The following is an 18300-nucleotide window of genomic DNA, read 5'->3' on the forward strand; positions in this document are numbered from 1 at the left end:
TCACCCTCACTTTTACATGAGAGACCAGTGACCACAATAGTGACAAGTGGCCAAGAGGCAGGTATCAGGAGACTACTGCCCTCCAAGTCACAGCCACAGCTCTCTCAAGGACTGCATCAGAGTGACAGAGCCCACAGAGGGGCAGGTCTCCTTCCACCTGTTCTGAAGCCAAAACACTCCCTGATCGGGCTGATTTTCAAGGAGCTTTCTTGACTTACTCATGTGATATACATGGCACTCTACTTTTCTCTCTAGCCCACGTTCCCAACCACCTGGGAGAACCACATCAGCCCCACCTTGATGCATGAGAGGCACATGCATCAAGTTGAAAATACAGTAGCTACAAAAGGAAACTTAGAAGATGGGTACCCATTTCGGGGAGTCTTGCAGTCAGATCCTGTCCTGAAGGGCCTGGAACAAGAAAAAGTTCTTTAAATGAAAAGGTTGCTACTGACACTGTTCTTCTATCACTGCAGAAGATGTTTTAGGGACTGAATTTCTCAGAAGACTCTCCATTCAGCTGATTTGTCTCTTGCTTCCAATGTGGCAAATGGTACCTGCTAGTATATGTATATTAGACTCTAGCCTGCTCGCCTGGAACAGATGCAGAGACCAGCTCTTACCTTCTCACTTGAAAAGTACATCTGAAGAAGTGCATTTGCACTTTGGGCAAAAAAGAGCCAGCAAAGGATGCAGACAGTCACAGCTAGGATGTTAAATGCCTATACAGAATGAGATTGACCGACTTGGACCAAACCCAGCAAAGAGATGACAAAAAGTCATTGGTTCAGGTTGCTAAATGTTTTGAGGCACAGGAAAGTTAAATTTTTCAGTGTAACTGATATTCCCATTAGGCAGGAGGGGAGGAAATGTGGTGGCGTTTCTCCAGGCCTCGTTTTGGTGGCCCCCCAAAGTCCAGTTCCCACTTAACTTCCTGTTCTAGCCTCTGTGGAGCTGACATCCCAAGCTTTTCAGTAGATCCCAGTCCTTTGGAGAGGTGTGGCCTGAACATCCACATCATTAGCAAGGAAACATGGGGGATGCTGCGGAGGGGCGTCTGTGCACAGCCAGCGTGGTCTCTGCTGCCTACAAGCCAGAGAGGAAGAGACACAAAGCTATTACACCACCGCCAAGCAGCGAACATAAAAGTAGAGCAGAATCTTTCCCCTACCTTCCCTCCTCCCTCAACCTCCTCATTCCCACATCCATACACATGCATGAATACACTGGCGTGCCTACACACACACCTTGACTCTGGGGAGTCAGGCAAACTCGAATGGCGTAGTCATGGGCTTCTTTCCCTGAGGAGCTGACCTCGTGACCATATTGGACCAGGCACTCCTTTCAGACCTGGACCATAAGCTACATATCCAAGATATGATGCAGAAGCAGTCAGGATCCCTCTGGTAGAAGGAGATCGTGTAGGCTATGTCAGCCAAAACACCATGCCAATAAAGTGACACTGTAATCAGGGGCTACTTGGCTTCTGAGGAGGGTCCCTACTGTTGTAGTTATACGAGTCCATTCTGAAATCAGTCATTAGAGCAGATCAACTTCTTCCTAGTAACTGGCATCTAACATTTTACCTTGTGGGAAATTTTTCCCCTAGCATGGTGCTTCTCAAATGTTAAATGTGCATATGAATCACCTGGTGGTCCTGGTAAAACGAGGATTCTGACTCAGGAGGTCTGGGATGCGGCCTGGGATTCTGCATTTCTAATGAGCTTCTGGTCTTTAAGGTAACAAGGAATAAGGCATGAGAAGGGTAAAACAATCCCATCTGTATTTCCTGTCTCAAAAGAAATTAAGTGCTGTTTTATACCCGTGACCATAATCTCTTTAGAAATGGGCAAATCACATTTTAGGAGGAACAGTCTACTAAGTGCTAAAAAATCTCCAAAAGTTTTCTTTATAATAAATAACATGAGTTACATATTGCTAATGGGAATTACTGCATAGTGCAGTGAAATGTAATTGTTTCTTAATTCTTGCATAAGTGCCAACAGGTACACATTAACTATTGAAGTTCATGTGCTTTCCATAATGTTCTTCCTGTCTTCCCCAGAAGGTGGCAGAAGAGAGCCATGGATACACCATGATCTTCAATTACAGTGAGAACTCGTGGCTTATCTTGAATCTGAATCCTTGTGCAGCATGAGGCAAAGTTTTAGGGGTGGGGAAGGGATGGGAAACACAACTGAAAATACTAAACAAAAAACCAGAAGCCTTCTGATAGGTTCAAGTTACTCAACAATTTTATTTACCCATTCTACACACACACACACACAAAAACACATTTCAAATACAGTTATGCACACTTTAAATGGATCTGAGTGGCATACTTTGTTATCAGTGTCACCCAATTAAATCAGAATGTTGCTAAAGACTTATGTTCCTACTTTCAATAGAGCAGTGCCTAGGAAATCTGCAGTAGAACTCTATTCCTAGGCTTCCCAATCTGACCCATTCCCATTCAACCCAGAGATGCTCAGCCCCACATAGCAAAAGCATCACCATACCAGCGTAAGTTGATCTTCTTGTTACGTCAACATAATATAAAATGTACATAAGCAATTCAGATACAAAAACATTGCATAGGTAAACATTGGTCACAGATATCCAGTGAAAGGCTTACTGGAAATAATACTTTTGCCAACCCTTAAAATCAATTTTTAAATGCCAAATTTTCTGCTCATTTTTACTTACTAGATTAAGTGTTAAAGCCAAATGCATGGCTGACTAAAAATAGCAGCCCTATCCAATGGAATACAACATTCCAGAACAGGGTAAGCTGGCGACACAGAAGCTTCAGAAACGAACAGCGGAACTGAAGTTCTGCCCTAAAGCAGGGGACTGGATGAGATGACTTCAAGTAAAGGTAACAACTCCAGGCTCTAAACAGGCATTCCCTTAGCTGAGTTCACAAAATACCATAAAAGTGATGTATAACCTTTATCTTTTACAAAATGATGAGAATTTGGCCACTACTGTATAAGAAATGTCTATTTAAAATCATATCCCCTATAAAGAAAACATGTGGAGTGCTTAATTCCTTTCTTTGTTAGACACATTTAATAGAGAATTACCATAATGTACATACACTTCAGTGGATACAATCAGAAAGCAGGCAGACTGTGAGCTTACAGACCCTATAACGTTAGTCAGGCAACACCCAGATTTTACTAGTCTATCAGTCAGCTCACGGACACTACTAGAGTCTGTCAGTCAGTCAACACATAGACATTACTAGAGTCTGTCAGTCAGTCAACACATAGACACCACTAGAGTCTGTCAGTGACAAACAGATCCTACTAGTCTATCAGTTGGTCAACATATAGACACTACCAGAGTCTGTCAGTCAGCACACAGACACTGAAGTCAGTCAGCACAGAGATCCAACTAGAGACAGTCTCCTGGACAGTATGGGTCTAAATTAAATCCCTGGACACACTTCTGATATCTGTGTCACCTTCAGGGAAAGTCAATTCTACCCCACCAGTGTTGCAACTTATTTTGCAATAAGTCAAAATACATACTAGAAAAGCTGGGTAAATCTGTCAAATTTCTTGACAATGAACACAACGTGGCTTACAGGCTTGGCAAAGACAATGGAATGTGCATAAGATTACATAACCCAGATACAATTCTTCTGATTACTGGATACTTTTTCCCTTGCCCATTGGCCACTCCAACCACCAATGAGTTTCTGTCAATTAAGATCTCCTGCTCACAAAAAAAAAAGAAAAAAAAAGTAACATAGATGAATTTATTTCCAAACAGCTATATCATATGTTTCTTCAAAATGCCAGTGTCTCTGAAGACCAAATGTGGGTTGCAAAGAGGATTACCCAGATCCTCATATGGAATACTCACCCATTCAGTCTAGGGGTACAAATATATTGTGTCCTTAACTCCAACTTCTTCGGAAACAAACAAACAATAACAACAACAACAGAACACCAGAGGCAAAGATATAGGGCAGATCCCTAGTACCATGCAAGTTTCTAGAAGCTTGTCTTATTCTACTTTACAACTCATTGTAAAATCATCCCTTTACCAAAACACAACAACAATACAGATAAGAGCTAAATTCCAATTTAAGGATTAGGAGATAAGAAGAGAAGCAGGCTCTCTAAATCTGCTTTAGAATTCTCTTTCAAATCTGTCATAGACTTGAAGCAAGAATAAGAAAACAGAATAATTTCCCTTTCCCCACTTTAGACAAGTAAATTTAAAAAAAAAATTTTTTAGAGGTGAGGTCTCACTATTTTGCCCAGGCTGGTCTCAAGTGATCCTCTGGCCTCAGCCTCCCAAGTATCTGGGATTACAGGTATAAGCCACAGCAACTGGCTTCTTCCAGTAGATTAAATGCTAATGTCTTTACCTATTTCTCACAAAACAAAACTTACAGCTTCAGCAGAGAGTACTTTAAGTCCATTTTTATTTTGTAGGACTTGTGACAGACATAACCATAGTAATGTATACAGACTACCAATATGCATTCAAGTAAGAAAACCAGGAGAGAAAAGATGAGAAGTAGAGATGAAACTTCTCTAAAATTTGGAGTAAGAGCTCTTTTCCATTCTACATTCTCCTGGCTTCTTCCTGCTGGACTTTTCTGAAGGGATCTTGCTTTAGAAACTAAAGGATGCTGAAGCCCTTGCTTTTCAAATTCCAATTTCTCATGTCCTGTCTGAGGATAAGACCACCTCAGCTCCTCTTCTGGAGAAAGCAAACTAGCACGGGGGAGAGTGGGGAAATAGTGGCAGGCTGAGAGCCACAGTGAACATCCCATGACCTGTCTCTAACGCTGGGGTTAATGACAGATTAACACAATGCTAGCTTGTTAGAGAAGTCCCCTCTTGCTAGGAGTAGGTACAGTGTTAATCCAAAGTCTGTGGAAAAGTGCTCCCTCCTCTCATTCACTAGCTCTGAATTACTCTCACCTCACAGCAGAAGAAAGGCTGAATGCCCATTTGGGCTACAGATGCCAGCATCCAAGCGAATGTAGACAATGCAATCTTGTAAAAGTGCCAAACATGCCTCCCCAACCATATCTCATTCTCACGTTGGTGGTGGTGGGGGCATCCCCATCCCCTAATCCTTGTAGTCTCATAGCCATAGGACAACAGGAAAGTCAGGAGAAGCGATGTGATGGTGAACACTTCTAGACTCAGAGTGTTGCTATAATGTAAATGTCCACTTGTTATAAATTACATGTCCTGTCTCTTAAAATAACCTTCCTCTGGGCAAGGACCTTTTCTTCTACTTCTATGTATCTTTCCCCTATCCCTGCCCGCACTGGCCCAAAGCTCCACAAAGACACTAAGTACACGTTATATAACCACTAAACAAGAATAGCAGGTTACTTAACATATTGGACACAATTTTGAGAAGAATCTACGTAAGCAGCCTTTAGAAGCTGGCTGTGGTATCCTACTTGGGATACATGAGTAAAGGACTTGGGGTCAGGAGTCAGTTGCCAGTGAAGACAACCTTTATCATCCTGCAGGGTCTGTACCTCTCCCCAGGGTGCTTAAAATCCAGAGGCAATTATTTAATTCAGTGATTTGTTCCACATCACTCAGCAATGTAAAGGGTTAAAGATGGGACTAGAACCTAGAATAACCCTCAAACACAGCAGCCTGCCTTCCAGGGGGTTATATCATTTAACATTATGATCTGCTCAAACATCAAACCCAAAGAACTGTCCTTTCAGGATGATGAGGAATTCAGAATTCCTAGGCTGACACTTTTGTCTGAGGAACTATTATCCCAGTATTTTTCCACCTAACTTTCTAAGGTGGAGTTCTTAACCCGGGCTATGAATCAGAATCATCCGGGAAGCTACTTAAATACATGCAAGTCCAGACCCAGACCCCAAAGATTCTGAGTCAGTATTAAGCATAAGGTAGACACAGACATGTTTATGATTCAACAATTCTAAAGGAGATTCTAAGGAAAACTCCTGGATGAGAACGACAGCAAAAAGTCTTCCATTACCAAATGAAAACACCCTTGGAAAACAGCTAACTTCTTCTCACTGGCTACCTCTAAAAGACAAGCTGATAACTTTCAGGTGGGGAGTCACCTATCTCTTTTAAAATCCCATAAGAACCCTAAACTTGCCTCCCAAAAAAACATACATATATTTGTACATTTTGCAGGCAAAATTGGGAAAGAGGATAAGCCATCAAGTTCATCAAGGGGCTAAGAATTTCTTCCCTGAAGATTTTACGTTTAACCCTACAAAGAAAATGAAATGACAGAAATGAATAGAGAAATACAAACAGTTAAGAGCTACATCCCACAGGGTTCCAAGGACTTCTCTGGACATCAAGATGAGATAGTTTCTCCTTATGAACAAAAGAATACTCCAATGAGAGAGATTAAATTCATCATCAAGCTTTTCCACATTTGGGGGAAAAAAGTGCTCATATAAAAACTATTGTGTTTTGATGTTTATTTCTTCTAAAGGAGAGTGTGCTGAAAGTATTCAAAAATAAGCAGTTTTAGTGAACTCTTCTCTGCCTCTTGCCTTGAGCAATTCAAACATCAGTGGTGACTCCTGAATCTAACTGCCCTTCTAAACAGCCCCAGAGGATACTGGATTGGCAGGAAAAGTTGCTGTGATTGGCAAGGAACCTGGGAGCCATGGGAGAAAAGATATGACTACTCACCAAGAGTCCTGTAAGAGCTAGAGCCCACCCTACTCTCCTAAACCCCACTCTGCGGACCTCAAAAGACCCAGGCCTGACTAAGTTAAAAATAAAAACCAAGACATTTCCCACATGCTCAGAGCCAGATTCCCCCAGGGCAACGAAGACTTAGGACTGTTTCTCATGAAAGGAGGCAAGAACTCTCACCCTATGTCCACTTGCAAGCTCGAGAATATTCTGTGGATGTTCTGTAGCCTAGGCTGGCCCTTGCAGGACCTAGCTGGAGAGAAAGAGAGAAAGGAAAGGAAAGACTCCTCCAGTCCAGATCCATTTAGACCCACTGCAGAAAGCATCAACTGGGCCAGACTTGTCTCTTGCCAATCATCCCTTCCTTCCTAGACAGACACCACAATGTCATGCATTACACTGGACAATCCAGAGGGGACATGAAAGTGGGGAAAGAAAGCAGTCAAGTAAGGACTGTGAGGAAAACACACAATGAAGAGACGAAAGTGAAGGAAAAATAGACTTTTGTCCCCGCACTGCTCACCCGCCCTCCATCCCCCAACACTTCACCAACACGAGGACATTAGTGAAGTAAAACACCAGAGAACAGAGAGAAGAACCAAGAGTGTGGGGCATGCTCAGCCCCAAGGGGGCCTTTTTCCTCCTCCTCCAGACCATCCCATCTGATAATCTGTCCTAAAAGACTCAATTTGCTAACTTGCCCCTGGGTGGAAAGATGTTTCAAACTGGAGAACAGCTAAAGTTGTCCTATAAACACGTAACCTCATGTTCTGTGTTAAGATTCATGGTGAAGTGTCAGGGGTGGGGGTGGAGGGAGGAAGTTAAATGACTCCTTGGTGATTAGTGGCAAAGGCAGGAGGCCAGGGCTGGAGGGAAACACACGGTTACACCACCGGAATGCTGACTTGGGTCTTCGGCTAGTCGGCCCCTTCTTGCAAGTCCTGGGCACGGAGAGGGCTGAGGGGCTTGAGGGGCCGGCTCCCAACACTGTAATTTCTTGGACGCCTTATTGTATTCGAACTGGACAGAGGCGTAAAGCTGTTCCTTCTCATCCTTACAGGGGTTTGGTTCTTGGGGAAGTTGTTCTGATTGGAAATGGAGGGACACCACACAAATGAAAGCCAAGCCAAAAGCTCACTCATACAGTTAATAATGCGCTTGTAACCACAACAGCTTCCCTCACTCCTGCTCCTCTGCACAGAGGCTCCCTCATAGGCACGGGCCATGGTCTGGCCTCCTAGCATCAGGGAGCTAAAAGGGAGAAGCTTCTTGAGCATAACATTCTAAAGCAGGAAAAAGACCCAAAGAAAGGAAGGGGCTTATTGAAGACCACACAGATTACCAGGGACCGACTTAGGAACGAACCTACACCTCCTGACCCTCACCTTATAGGCTCCTCTGGACTCTGCTTTCCAAAGGGACACTTGGGGTTGGAGCGGGGTGGTAATTTGCATTTCACTTCAGCCAAACACTTTCCATATTTAATTGAATTTCCAGGAGCCAGCATTCAAGGTTAAGACTCATGAAAGGGGTACTAATTTTAAAAAATAATAATTCCAACATCACTTTCAGACGTAGCAAACTATGTTGGAAGTAAGTTCTGAATCTGTTTCCCTTTTGTACATAAAAGAAACCCCAGACTCTTGATGCCAAAGCTTCAAAGACTCAAGGTGGCAGGGAAACTGGCATGGTCATCGTGGGAAAATACTTACAGTTGGCTTGTCACGGTGCGTGTTCACGGCCTCCACGTTAAGTTTAATTGTTTCCACTTTGCACCCTGAGAAAACAGAGGAAAGAGAGGACTTAAGGAAAAAGGTTCAATGGAAAATTCCTTAGTTTCATTATGGGAAAGTATACCACAAAGGAATGTATGCATTTTGCAATACACATGGTCATGCATACATCCCTTTCAAAACAGAAGGCACTGATGGAGCTTCCCTGGTGTATAGGGATAATGAAGCTGAACTCTAGACAAACCTTAGAGAAAATTCTGACCTTCCTCAATTCCCAGCTCCCGCCAGCCCCTATGCGCATAGTTACCGTAGGCCACAGGAGTAAGTTTGAAGATGGTATGGAGAGGGCATCTCAAGTATGGTAGCTCATCTGAAAACAGAAAGACCAGGTGAGGGAAGTCTCTTAGTATTATGGAGTAAGGTCAAGTTAGTGGAAGAGACAATCTACAGAGCTCATGAGTTTCCCTTACTCTGACCACCTCTTAGAGTTGTACAACTCCTCCCTTAAACTCCAGACCACAAAGCCACCCAACCTTCTGAGTGGCTAAGGAAGGAAATAAGGCCATCTTAGATCCTTCCATGCAGGCAAAACAGGAAGAAGTACTGTAGCCAGAGAGCCCAATGGAAGGGGTTCACCTGCGTACAGCAAAGGCCCGTAATACCTGGCCACAACAGCTTCCCAGCAGCTCAGGATGCTGAGCTCAGCCTCCACAATGCAGGCTTCCCAGGAGCTCTGGAAGATCGGGAAGGGAAGTATGGAAGAAGGCAGCGGCACCTTCTTACTTCCCTTACCCAGAAACAACTGCTGCTTCTAAGATACCACCCTCCTAGTAAGCAGCGTGGCAGGCTAGGGATATTCAACCACTGTCCTGATGCTGCCAGGAGTGTCAGCGTGACACTGGCCTTTGAGCCAGGCAGGATCAAGGAGCACCAGTAGCAGCCACTCTCCATTGGAAGCTCTTGTAGCAGCAGAGCGAACTCAGCAAGTCATTGACCTAGTGGCTGCTGGGAGCCCCACACTGCTGTCTGGAGAAAGTACTCTAATTTGAGTGGAGACAGGGAGGTCTGTTTCCCAGGAATCCTGGTGCCACTGCAAGTCCAGCCCTCTCCCCCTGGATGTGTCTCCCAGCCCCTCCCTCAAAGGCACCTGCGCCCTTATCCAAGAAGTAGGCCAGGAGGCAGCGCATGACAGCCTGGTGGGAGATGACGAGGACATTGCCCTGACGTTCCAGCTCCATGATGACAGGCTCCAGCCGCTGCACCAGGTCCTGGTATGACTGTGGAGGGAAATGGGGCAGGCTGGCAGAAGCCCAGGTGCAAGTTGGCAGCTAAGTCAGTGGCTGGACCTTGGAGACTAAAGGCCACTTCTTCTTCCTCAGTTGGCTTTCCTCCTGGAAGCTCAGTGAGTTCATATCACCTGCCCCCAGCCCTGGTGTCTCTTGAGAAAACTCAGATCTTTCAAGAGCAATATTTAGACCAAGAAAACTACAGGTTAAGAAAAGGAAGTGTGAGTTCAACCTGTGTGTATGTGCTTTTTCTTCCACCAGATTCATTCAGGCACTGAGACAACAAAAGATTCCTAGGGGTTTCCTGTACCTCCGCCACTCAGTTTTATTTACTTTTGCCTCACACATCCCTAGAGTATGGAAGCCACTTAGACAAGGAAATAGCCTAAAACACTCAAGACGAGAGAGAAATAATTCCTATCCCATATATTTACTTGGAGACTCCACTTATGAGGGGGTGGGATTGAGAGTACAAGGAAAAAAAGAAATAAAAATGATTGTGTTGATTCTAAAACATATTGAACACAGAGGACACCTTGTCACCCTTATCTCTGGGAATCTTAACAATTAATGAGGCATTCGATTGTCTAAGCTAAATGAAAACAAAATGACCCAAGGGAAGGAAGATAAATGATGCCTAGAACCTCCAAATCACGTTCAATCCTTCCCCCAAATTAAAGCTAAACCTTCAGCAAGGGGCTAGGCAGTCACTTTACATGATGAGGGTGTCTTACCTCCCCACCAGGATATCGATACAGATACTTCTCTTGATCTCGAAGTGCAAATTCTTCTGGGTACCGCTTCTCAATCTCGGCATAGGTCATCTCTTCACACACGCCCTGCAAAAAGCCACTTGAAGCTGGCTTGAGGAGATAAGACTGTCCCACACCAGCCCCATCCCAAATAAGGAAGATGACACCAAAGAATGCTAGTTTCTTAGTGCACGCCAGGCACTGTGCTGGATCCTTTCATGTATTGCGGCCACCTGTGACCAGAGTGTCACAGAGTGTCGCAGAGTGTCACAGAGTGTCTGTGACTCACCGGGTGAGGAACACTGCAGGGAGGAGGCAACTTCTCCAGCTGAAGCTACCATGTTCTCCTACTACTGGGGGGCGGGGAACTTACAGGTCAAGAAAGTCAAGAGGCTAAAAGGAACAAGAAGCAGAGAAGGAGGGAAACTGAAGGGACTGGAGACTTTGCAGGAAAAATAAAAGGGTAGAAGGAAGGAAAGAAAAAGAAATGTCAGCCAGGCGCGGTGGCACACACCTATAATCCCAACCCTTTGGGAGGCCGAGGCGGGTGGATCACAAGGTCAAGAGCTCAAGACCAGCCTGACCAAGATAGTGAAACTCCATTTGTACTAAAAATACAAAAATTAGCGAGGCGTGGTGGTGGGTGTCTATAATCCCAGCTACTAGGGAGGCTGAGGCAGAGAATTGCTTGAACCTGGGAGGCAGAGGTTGCAGTGAGCCAAGATTGCACCAGGGCACTCCAGCCTGGGCCACAGAGCAAGATTCCGTCTCACAAAATAAATAAATAAAGTAAAAAGAAAAAGAAATGTCCACTTTTGTGCTCAAGAAGAGAGAAAGCCAAGAGAAATTTTGGGAAAAACTTTTCTGAATAGCTGACCAAATTATCTAAGCAGAAAGTAAAGAAGTAGGTTGTTAGCTATTTCTTTTTCCCAGGAGGCAAATATACAAAGGAACAAAATGAGTCCTTGTTAGCCCCACTTTCCCCAGGTGCCAGAAAGGCTGGCTCAAAAATTGGTTTGGGTCCCATGATTGGCACAGGTATTGAAGCAGGCAGGAAACCCCCGACTGGGGGTGCAATTGTCCTCCCTGAGCCCCCGAACCGGCCATAGAGTCAGCTTCCTCAGAGTTTTTACTTGGTGGTTCTAGTTTCCTAGATAAAAATGTCCAAATAGTGACTTCTGAGAGTTCCTGCCTGAATATGAGACTCTTGTTGGCTTTTCTGGGCCTTCAGAGCTTCCTACTCACAGCATCAATCTCATTCAGAATCTTCCACTGCTCATAGGGCACCCCGAGAGACTCAGCAGTCTGTATGGTCCTCTTCAACTGGCTTGTCCACACTTTGAGGTCTGTTATCTCCTGTTCCGCCAGAAACTTCCTTAGAGCTTGGGCAAACTGGGGTTTAAAAATGAAAATTAAGGGTAAAAAGAAAACACACACACACACACACACACACACACTCAACACACACATACACAAAGCCTGCTAATGTGGCCTGTAATGGACAATGTGCATAGCCATGGTCAAAATCCATAAGGTGCTACATAGTTAATATAAACCCAAAAGGAAATGAACTTTAACTGGAGCACCCTGTACATTGCTAAGTACACAAGTTGTGCCCAGTGAATATCTGATGGCTGAACGATCACAGCAGAAATGGCTCCAAGTTATCTACACTTCAATACAGAGCTAGACGCAGTGAGCAAGAACACACCTTGAGCACTTGCCTGACTATGGAATCACAGCCTCCGTTCAAATGGGATTTAAGTAAGGAGATAAAAGAGATGACCTCAGCCATGCCCTTCTAACTCTAAGCCTAGAAAATCCAGTGTGCTGACTAATTACTCACCTGCTTTCCCCTCACGGAGAGGCCAGAGTCACCCCCAATCTTCCCCAAGAGATTGAACTCGCTTTCTCCATGCCGGCAAAGGTAAATGGTGCGAGGCTGGACGTGGATATTCATGAGGTAGTAGACTATCTTGCTCTGGATGTAGTCCTGGACTCTGTTGACTAAAAATCGCTGGCCCACATTTATCACCTTGATGAAAGAAAGATCCCTGGGACAGGAAAGAAAAAAAAATTCCCTGGGTATGAAAATCTGAGAATAAGAATCAGAGGGAAAAGGATTTCTATAGGGACTTGCAGGCTCACAGCTGCTCTTCCTCCCCTCCTCTGTCACACCCACGTTTATGGAACCAAATGGTAGGAGATTAATTACTCCTTAAAACCAAGATGAAGTACAATTTCCTGAACTTCTAGTCAGTTCATACCATTTCCTCAGTGCCTGTACTGTGACACGCGATGTAGATAAATACGATAAACAGAATTCAGGCTTCCCATCAGGGGCTAGACTAGGTGACCTGAAGATTTTGCTGCTAAGCCTGAAATTTGGTGAGAAAAATAGGCCCCATTTGAGGCAGTCAAGACCTGGCCAGAATATGGCATGACGAGCAATGAGGGGAAGGGAAGAGGCAGCAGAAGCACAGACAGCAATGTTTATACACTCCCTGCATCTACCTAATCATGCTTCTCTCAAAGACAGTTTCAGACATTGCTTGCTTTGAGATCAACATGAGATTGCTCTCTTTATAAAAGTCGTACGTGTGGCTGGGCACGGTGGCTCATACCTGTAATCCCAGCACTTTGGGAGGCCAAGGCAGGTGGATCAGGAGATCAGGAGTTTGAGACCAGCCTGGCCAACATGGTGAAACCCCTTCTCTACTAAAAATACAAAAATTAGTCAGGCGTGGTGGCGGGTGCCTGTAATCCCAGCTGAGATCATGCTACTGCACTCCAGCCTGGGCAACAAGAGTGAGAGACTCCATCTCAAAAAAAAAAAAAAAAAGTCATAAGTGCTTATTTTAAATCAAAAAATCAGAAAAAATGATGGAAGCATGCAAATCACGCATCACCCTACTACCAGAGATAACATATACAAACACACACGTATATGTAGATCTTCTGTATGTTTTTCTAGGTGGGACTTTGTTCCAAATGAAGAACACTTTTATGCCATATCTAGGAGGTCGTTTTCAGCCTCCATATTAAGGGGATTCTGGGAAACCCACTTGAAGGAACTGAAAGGCTCAAAACATTAAACAGACCACTGTATTCAGTGTGCCATGCACATTAAATGTGCCATTTGCTTGGCTGCAGGTCTGTATTGTCTGAATAGAGCTGTTAACTGCCCTGAATGCATCCATGCTCTTTCATGAGGCCACATTCTTGCAGATGTCCATGTGTACACCATCTTTCTTTAACATGAACTTGGTTTTGCTATGGCTCATATACGTCATACATGACAAGTTAATCTATAGTCTATGCCATTCTGCCAACAAATGCTTTCATAGTAATGACAGCTGGCATTGATCAGACATTTCTCTGAGTCAGGCATGTTCCTGAGGGCTTTGCATGTTTTTTATATATACACACACACACACACACACACAGAGAGATAAAAAATATGCAATATGTAATATATATAATATGTTATGCTATAATATGCATGATATACACACAAGCATTAATATATGTAAAATATTATATAATATATATACAGTAAACTTTTTAAAAACTGATGACACATCTCCGAAGGGTATCCTACAACACTCCTGTTCAGATAGGGAGCAGTGGTTCTCAACCACAGATGATTGTGACCCCCGGGGAACATCTGCTATGTCTGGAGACATTTTGGTTGTCACAGCTTGGAGGTGTTAACTGGCAAAGGCCAGGGAAGCCGCTAAACATCCTAAACATCCTACAATACACAGGACAGCTCCTACAATAAAGAATTACCCAGTTCAAAGTGCCAATAATACTGAGATTGAGGAAATCACACTCTAGAGACCAGAGAGAAAAAAATTGATGATAAAAACCACTTCCGGCCAGGCGCAGTGACACATATCTGTAATCCCGGCACTTTGGGAGGCCGAGGCAGGTGGATCACTTGAGCTCAGGAGTTCAAGACTAGCCTGACCAACATGGGGAAACTCTATCTTTACTAAACATTAAAAAAAAAAAAATGCCGGGCATGGTGGCACAGGCCTGGGGTCCCAGCTACTCGGGAGGCTAAGGTGGGAAGATCACCTGAGCCCGGGGGCAGCAGCTGCAGTGGGCCCTGATTTTGCCACTGCACTCCAGCCTGGGTAACGGAGCGAGACCCTGTCTCAAAACAAAACAAAACGCTTCAGTTTTTCATGTACAAGATGCAAGCCACAAATGCATACCTTATTTCTCTGGGATGATGTTAACACATCTAGATCTATAGATGTAGGTTATCAGAAGGAAATTAGAGAACTGAGGGAGAAAGGTTATTTTCCCAGATGAGACCTTTGCCTTGGGCCCTTCAAACGATGGCCTTAAACCTTACTTGTCATAGTTGTCTGGGTCAAGGGGTCGGTAGGTAACTTTGTAGCACTCAATTCTCTTCAGGAAGTCCTCCATCACGTTCTCTCTGTTCCTTTCAGGGTAGTCAGGGCTCGACACCTTAACCTCCTGAAATCATAAAAACAGTAAAGGCCTCATCAGAGGTCTGCCCTTAACAGCCCTCCTACAAATAGCCACTACTAAAAAAAAGAAAAAGAAGTCCATAAAAGTCGCCTTTCTCTGGAACACTGGCACTCCACTCATTGAGTACCCCCTCCCCCGCCCCACCCCGCCCCGTCCTGTGACCCTGGCAACCAAAAAAGTTAAGACAACTGGGGAGTCATGTGCCTGCACTTGGCTGAAGGACAGAGGCAGTCACGCAGCCAAAGCTGCTCCTGGGCCCCAATCCCTTTATGTACTTTCCTGAGAAAACAGAACAGGCTCCAATGTTTCTCCATTACCACTCAGAATAGAGTGCTTGACCCCAGTGCCTGACTTGGGACCAGATGCCTCTTCCTCAGATGATCCCAAGTTCCTACGGCTGGGAGAGCACCTGCATAAGACCATGTACAGATATCTGCTCAGCCCAGCAGAGCACAACCCATCCAATGGGGACGGTCGTACACTGTGACCCCACAGGGCATAAGAAGCCTGATGTATAGAACACTGACTAGAATATTGGACAATTGCTGGGGAGATAACCTTCCTGTAGGTAAGTCCTGAAATGAAGAGTCTGATCTATTCTTTTTTTTTTTTTTTTTTTTTTTGAGACAGGTTCTCACTCTGTTACCAAGACTAGACTGCAGTGGCACAATCATGGCTCACTGCAGCCTCAACCTCTCAGGACAGGTTCTCACTCTGTCACCCAAGACTGGACTGCAGTTGTAAAATCACGGCTCACTGTGGCCTCAACCTCCCAGGCTAAGGTGATCCTCCTAGGCTCAAGCAATCCACCTGCCTCGTCCTCCCAAAGTGCTGAGACTACAGGCACGAGCCACCGTGCCCAGCTGATCTATTCCAACATCTAGGTCTCAGCATCCAGATAATACCCAGAACACAGGGCCAAGACTCCTACAACCTAAAACCTGGTTTCAATTCAACAGCGAATTCTTACTTGATTCCTTAAAGCCTCAGTTTCCTCTCCCAAGAGAAGAGTGTAGAAGTACCAGATGGTGCTCTGGCAGATAGAAAAGATCTTTTTGTGATGTTAAACATGTCTATTTCTCTCTTTCATTACCCAAAACACCCCTCCCCAACAAAACACACACACACATACACACAACACAAAAGGTGAAGAGGAGATGATATGTAGGGGTGTTACCAACCAGAATATTGGCAGCAATGACATCAGGATCATCACAGACAGATTCCACAAAGAATACCTGGCCATGGAGAGAAGGCAGTGATGAACACATCAAAAATGCCAGGCTGTGAATTAAGAGCACATGCTCATCTACCCCACCCAGCCACTACATCTCCCAGGATTTTCTTCATGAAAGTGGCCTTCAAGTCCTCCTCATAGCTCTCACCACATCCCCTGGGCCTCAAACATACACGCTAAAGGTCTGAGAAAGGACCTGAATGAAAACACTCCAGGACGGGGGAATGCTCTGAGGGAAGAGATTCAGATATCCCATCCTGTCCTCACCCACTACAGTCAGAGATCCATGCCCATAGCCTGACTCCCCACCTCTGCTTATCCCTTTTCCTCCAGCATGGAGTCAGATCCTACCTTGAAGGAATTCTGTTCAGCAAAGTTCAAAATCATGTCCCTCCTCTCCCGGGTTGTATTGGTGGCATCAAACACCTGTGAAGAAAGCACGCAAGGTAAATGAGCAGGAACAGAGAAATGGAACCCCACCAGGGCAGACTCAAGGTAGGGCTGGGTAGCCAGGCTGCTGCAAGGGTGGGGACCAGAAAGAAGAAGTAGATAAAGCTTACCGCAATCTGACCATTCTCCTCAGTGAGATATGCCTTAACATCTTCCAGCGCCACCAGAGCACACTGTCTGCCATGAGAGCAAATGAAACCAGCAAGGAGAGCTAAGCTCAAACATAGTCAGAGACACAAACATTCCGGTGGCTACAGGAGTCACATCCTGCCCACTTAGTTTCCCACTGTTCAAAACCTTTCTCTAACTAGATCTTTCCACTTTCTCACTGAGGGTTTTCATACCATCCTACAACCCCTTCCTGCCCCTGCCCCAGTGCACAGATCTTAGCCCTCTTTAGACTTCTCCTACAAGCACACAGGTATCGCTGTGAGCCCTGTTCTTCTGACCACCCAAGCCCAAGGTCACTTGCCCATCAGGTAACTTCCATTTCACTTCCCTATAAGATATTTACTGAGATGAAACCAAACCCTGTCACACTAAGTCTCACGACAGCCAAGAAAGAGCTGACCTGGAGATCAGGCCTTAAACAAGACTCACTTGCGGATCTTCATGGCCTCCTCATTGTCATGCCGAAAGAAGTCGTAGGACTTATAGGACTTGACTGCTTCACGCCGATACACCCCAAGATTAAACACTGCGGAAGACACCCAAATCCTTCAGCAGCCAAACAATATGATGGCCCCACCAAACGGGACCTGTTTCTTGATCTAATGTCAGAGTGGCCAAGGGGATGAAAAAAGCAGCAGCATGGTAGGTTGGAAACAATATCAGATTAAGAGTCAAAGAGTTGGGTTCAAGTCCTGACTTTCTAGACCTTGGACAAGTCTTAAGCTGTCTGAGGTTTCAATTTCCTCAGCCACTCTGTCTATCTCACAGAGACACTGCTAGGGTTATATAAGATGATGTCCACATAAGGCCTCTGAAAATGTACAGCCCTAAGCTCATCTAAATCTTAACAGTCCTATCAAAGGCATTCCCTCAAAACTAGGCCAATCCACCCACGCCAGGAGGAGACAAGTCTGGGAATAGAGAATAACTCCAGTAAACCAGAAAGCAACTGCTATTTCTGCCAGAAGCACCCTATAGCATTGATGCCAGGAAGAAGAAGTCCCCTGGAGACCTGTGAGGCCCAGGAACTAATAATTTCCTTTCCTAGGGAATGAGCCACACTTACCTTTGGTGGGCACTCCAATCCAGTTGAGGTAGCGTGTTAGTTTCTTAGACACGTAGGTTTTACCCCGGGCTGGCAAACCAATCATAACGATGAGAGTCGGGGAGTTGGTCATGTAGGAGGCCCATGCTAGAAGGAAATGAAACAACATAAAACGAAATGACTAGGGTCCTAGTAAGGTTTTCTGGTGTTTGTTTTTTTGAGACGGAGTCTTGCTCTGTCGCCAGGCTGGAGTACAGCGGCGTGATCTCAGCTCACTGCAACCTCTGCCTCCCAGGTCAAGAGATTCTCCCCCCTCAGCCTCCTGAATACCTTGGACTACAGGCACCCGCCACCATGCCCAGCTAATTTTTGTATTTTCAGTAGAGACGGGGTTTCACCATGTTGGCCAGGATGGTCTCAATTTCTTGACCTCG

The 18300-nt window shown here is 45.0% G+C and overlaps 1 protein-coding gene across 11 annotated transcripts in view; it reads right to left on the reverse strand.

Annotated features, from left to right (window-relative positions):
* Positions 1-570: 570 nt before the first annotated feature.
* Positions 571-18300, reverse strand: part of PFKFB2 (6-phosphofructo-2-kinase/fructose-2,6-biphosphatase 2) — a 39643-nt gene continuing 21913 nt past the window's right edge. For 8 of the 11 annotated variants that reach the window (XM_050781983.1, XM_050781957.1, XM_050781966.1 and 5 more), the window contains exons 3-15: positions 17888-18013; positions 17251-17347; positions 16761-16827; positions 16552-16626; positions 16145-16201; positions 14824-14948; positions 12304-12511; positions 11703-11849; positions 10440-10544; positions 9567-9696; positions 8727-8789; positions 8399-8463; positions 2234-7771 (exon numbers count right to left, since the gene is read on the reverse strand). In XM_050781983.1, the coding sequence (XP_050637940.1) occupies positions 7604-7771; positions 8399-8463; positions 8727-8789; positions 9567-9696; positions 10440-10544; positions 11703-11849; positions 12304-12511; positions 14824-14948; positions 16145-16201; positions 16552-16626; positions 16761-16827; positions 17251-17347; positions 17888-18013 (1433 nt within the window). In that variant the 3' untranslated portion in view covers positions 2234-7603. Of the gene's footprint in view, positions 1087-1648; positions 1733-2233; positions 7772-8398; positions 8464-8726; positions 8790-9566; positions 9697-10439; positions 10545-11702; positions 11850-12303; positions 12512-14823; positions 14949-16144; positions 16202-16551; positions 16627-16760; positions 16862-17250; positions 17348-17887; positions 18014-18300 lie in introns of those variants that run through there. The other 3 variants (XM_050782011.1, XM_050782016.1, XM_050782027.1) reach the window with 3 other exon arrangements.

The sequence above is a fragment of the Macaca thibetana genome, chromosome 1, assembly GCF_024542745.1.
Source record: "Macaca thibetana thibetana isolate TM-01 chromosome 1, ASM2454274v1, whole genome shotgun sequence".
Lineage (NCBI taxonomy): Eukaryota > Metazoa > Chordata > Mammalia > Primates > Cercopithecidae > Macaca > Macaca thibetana.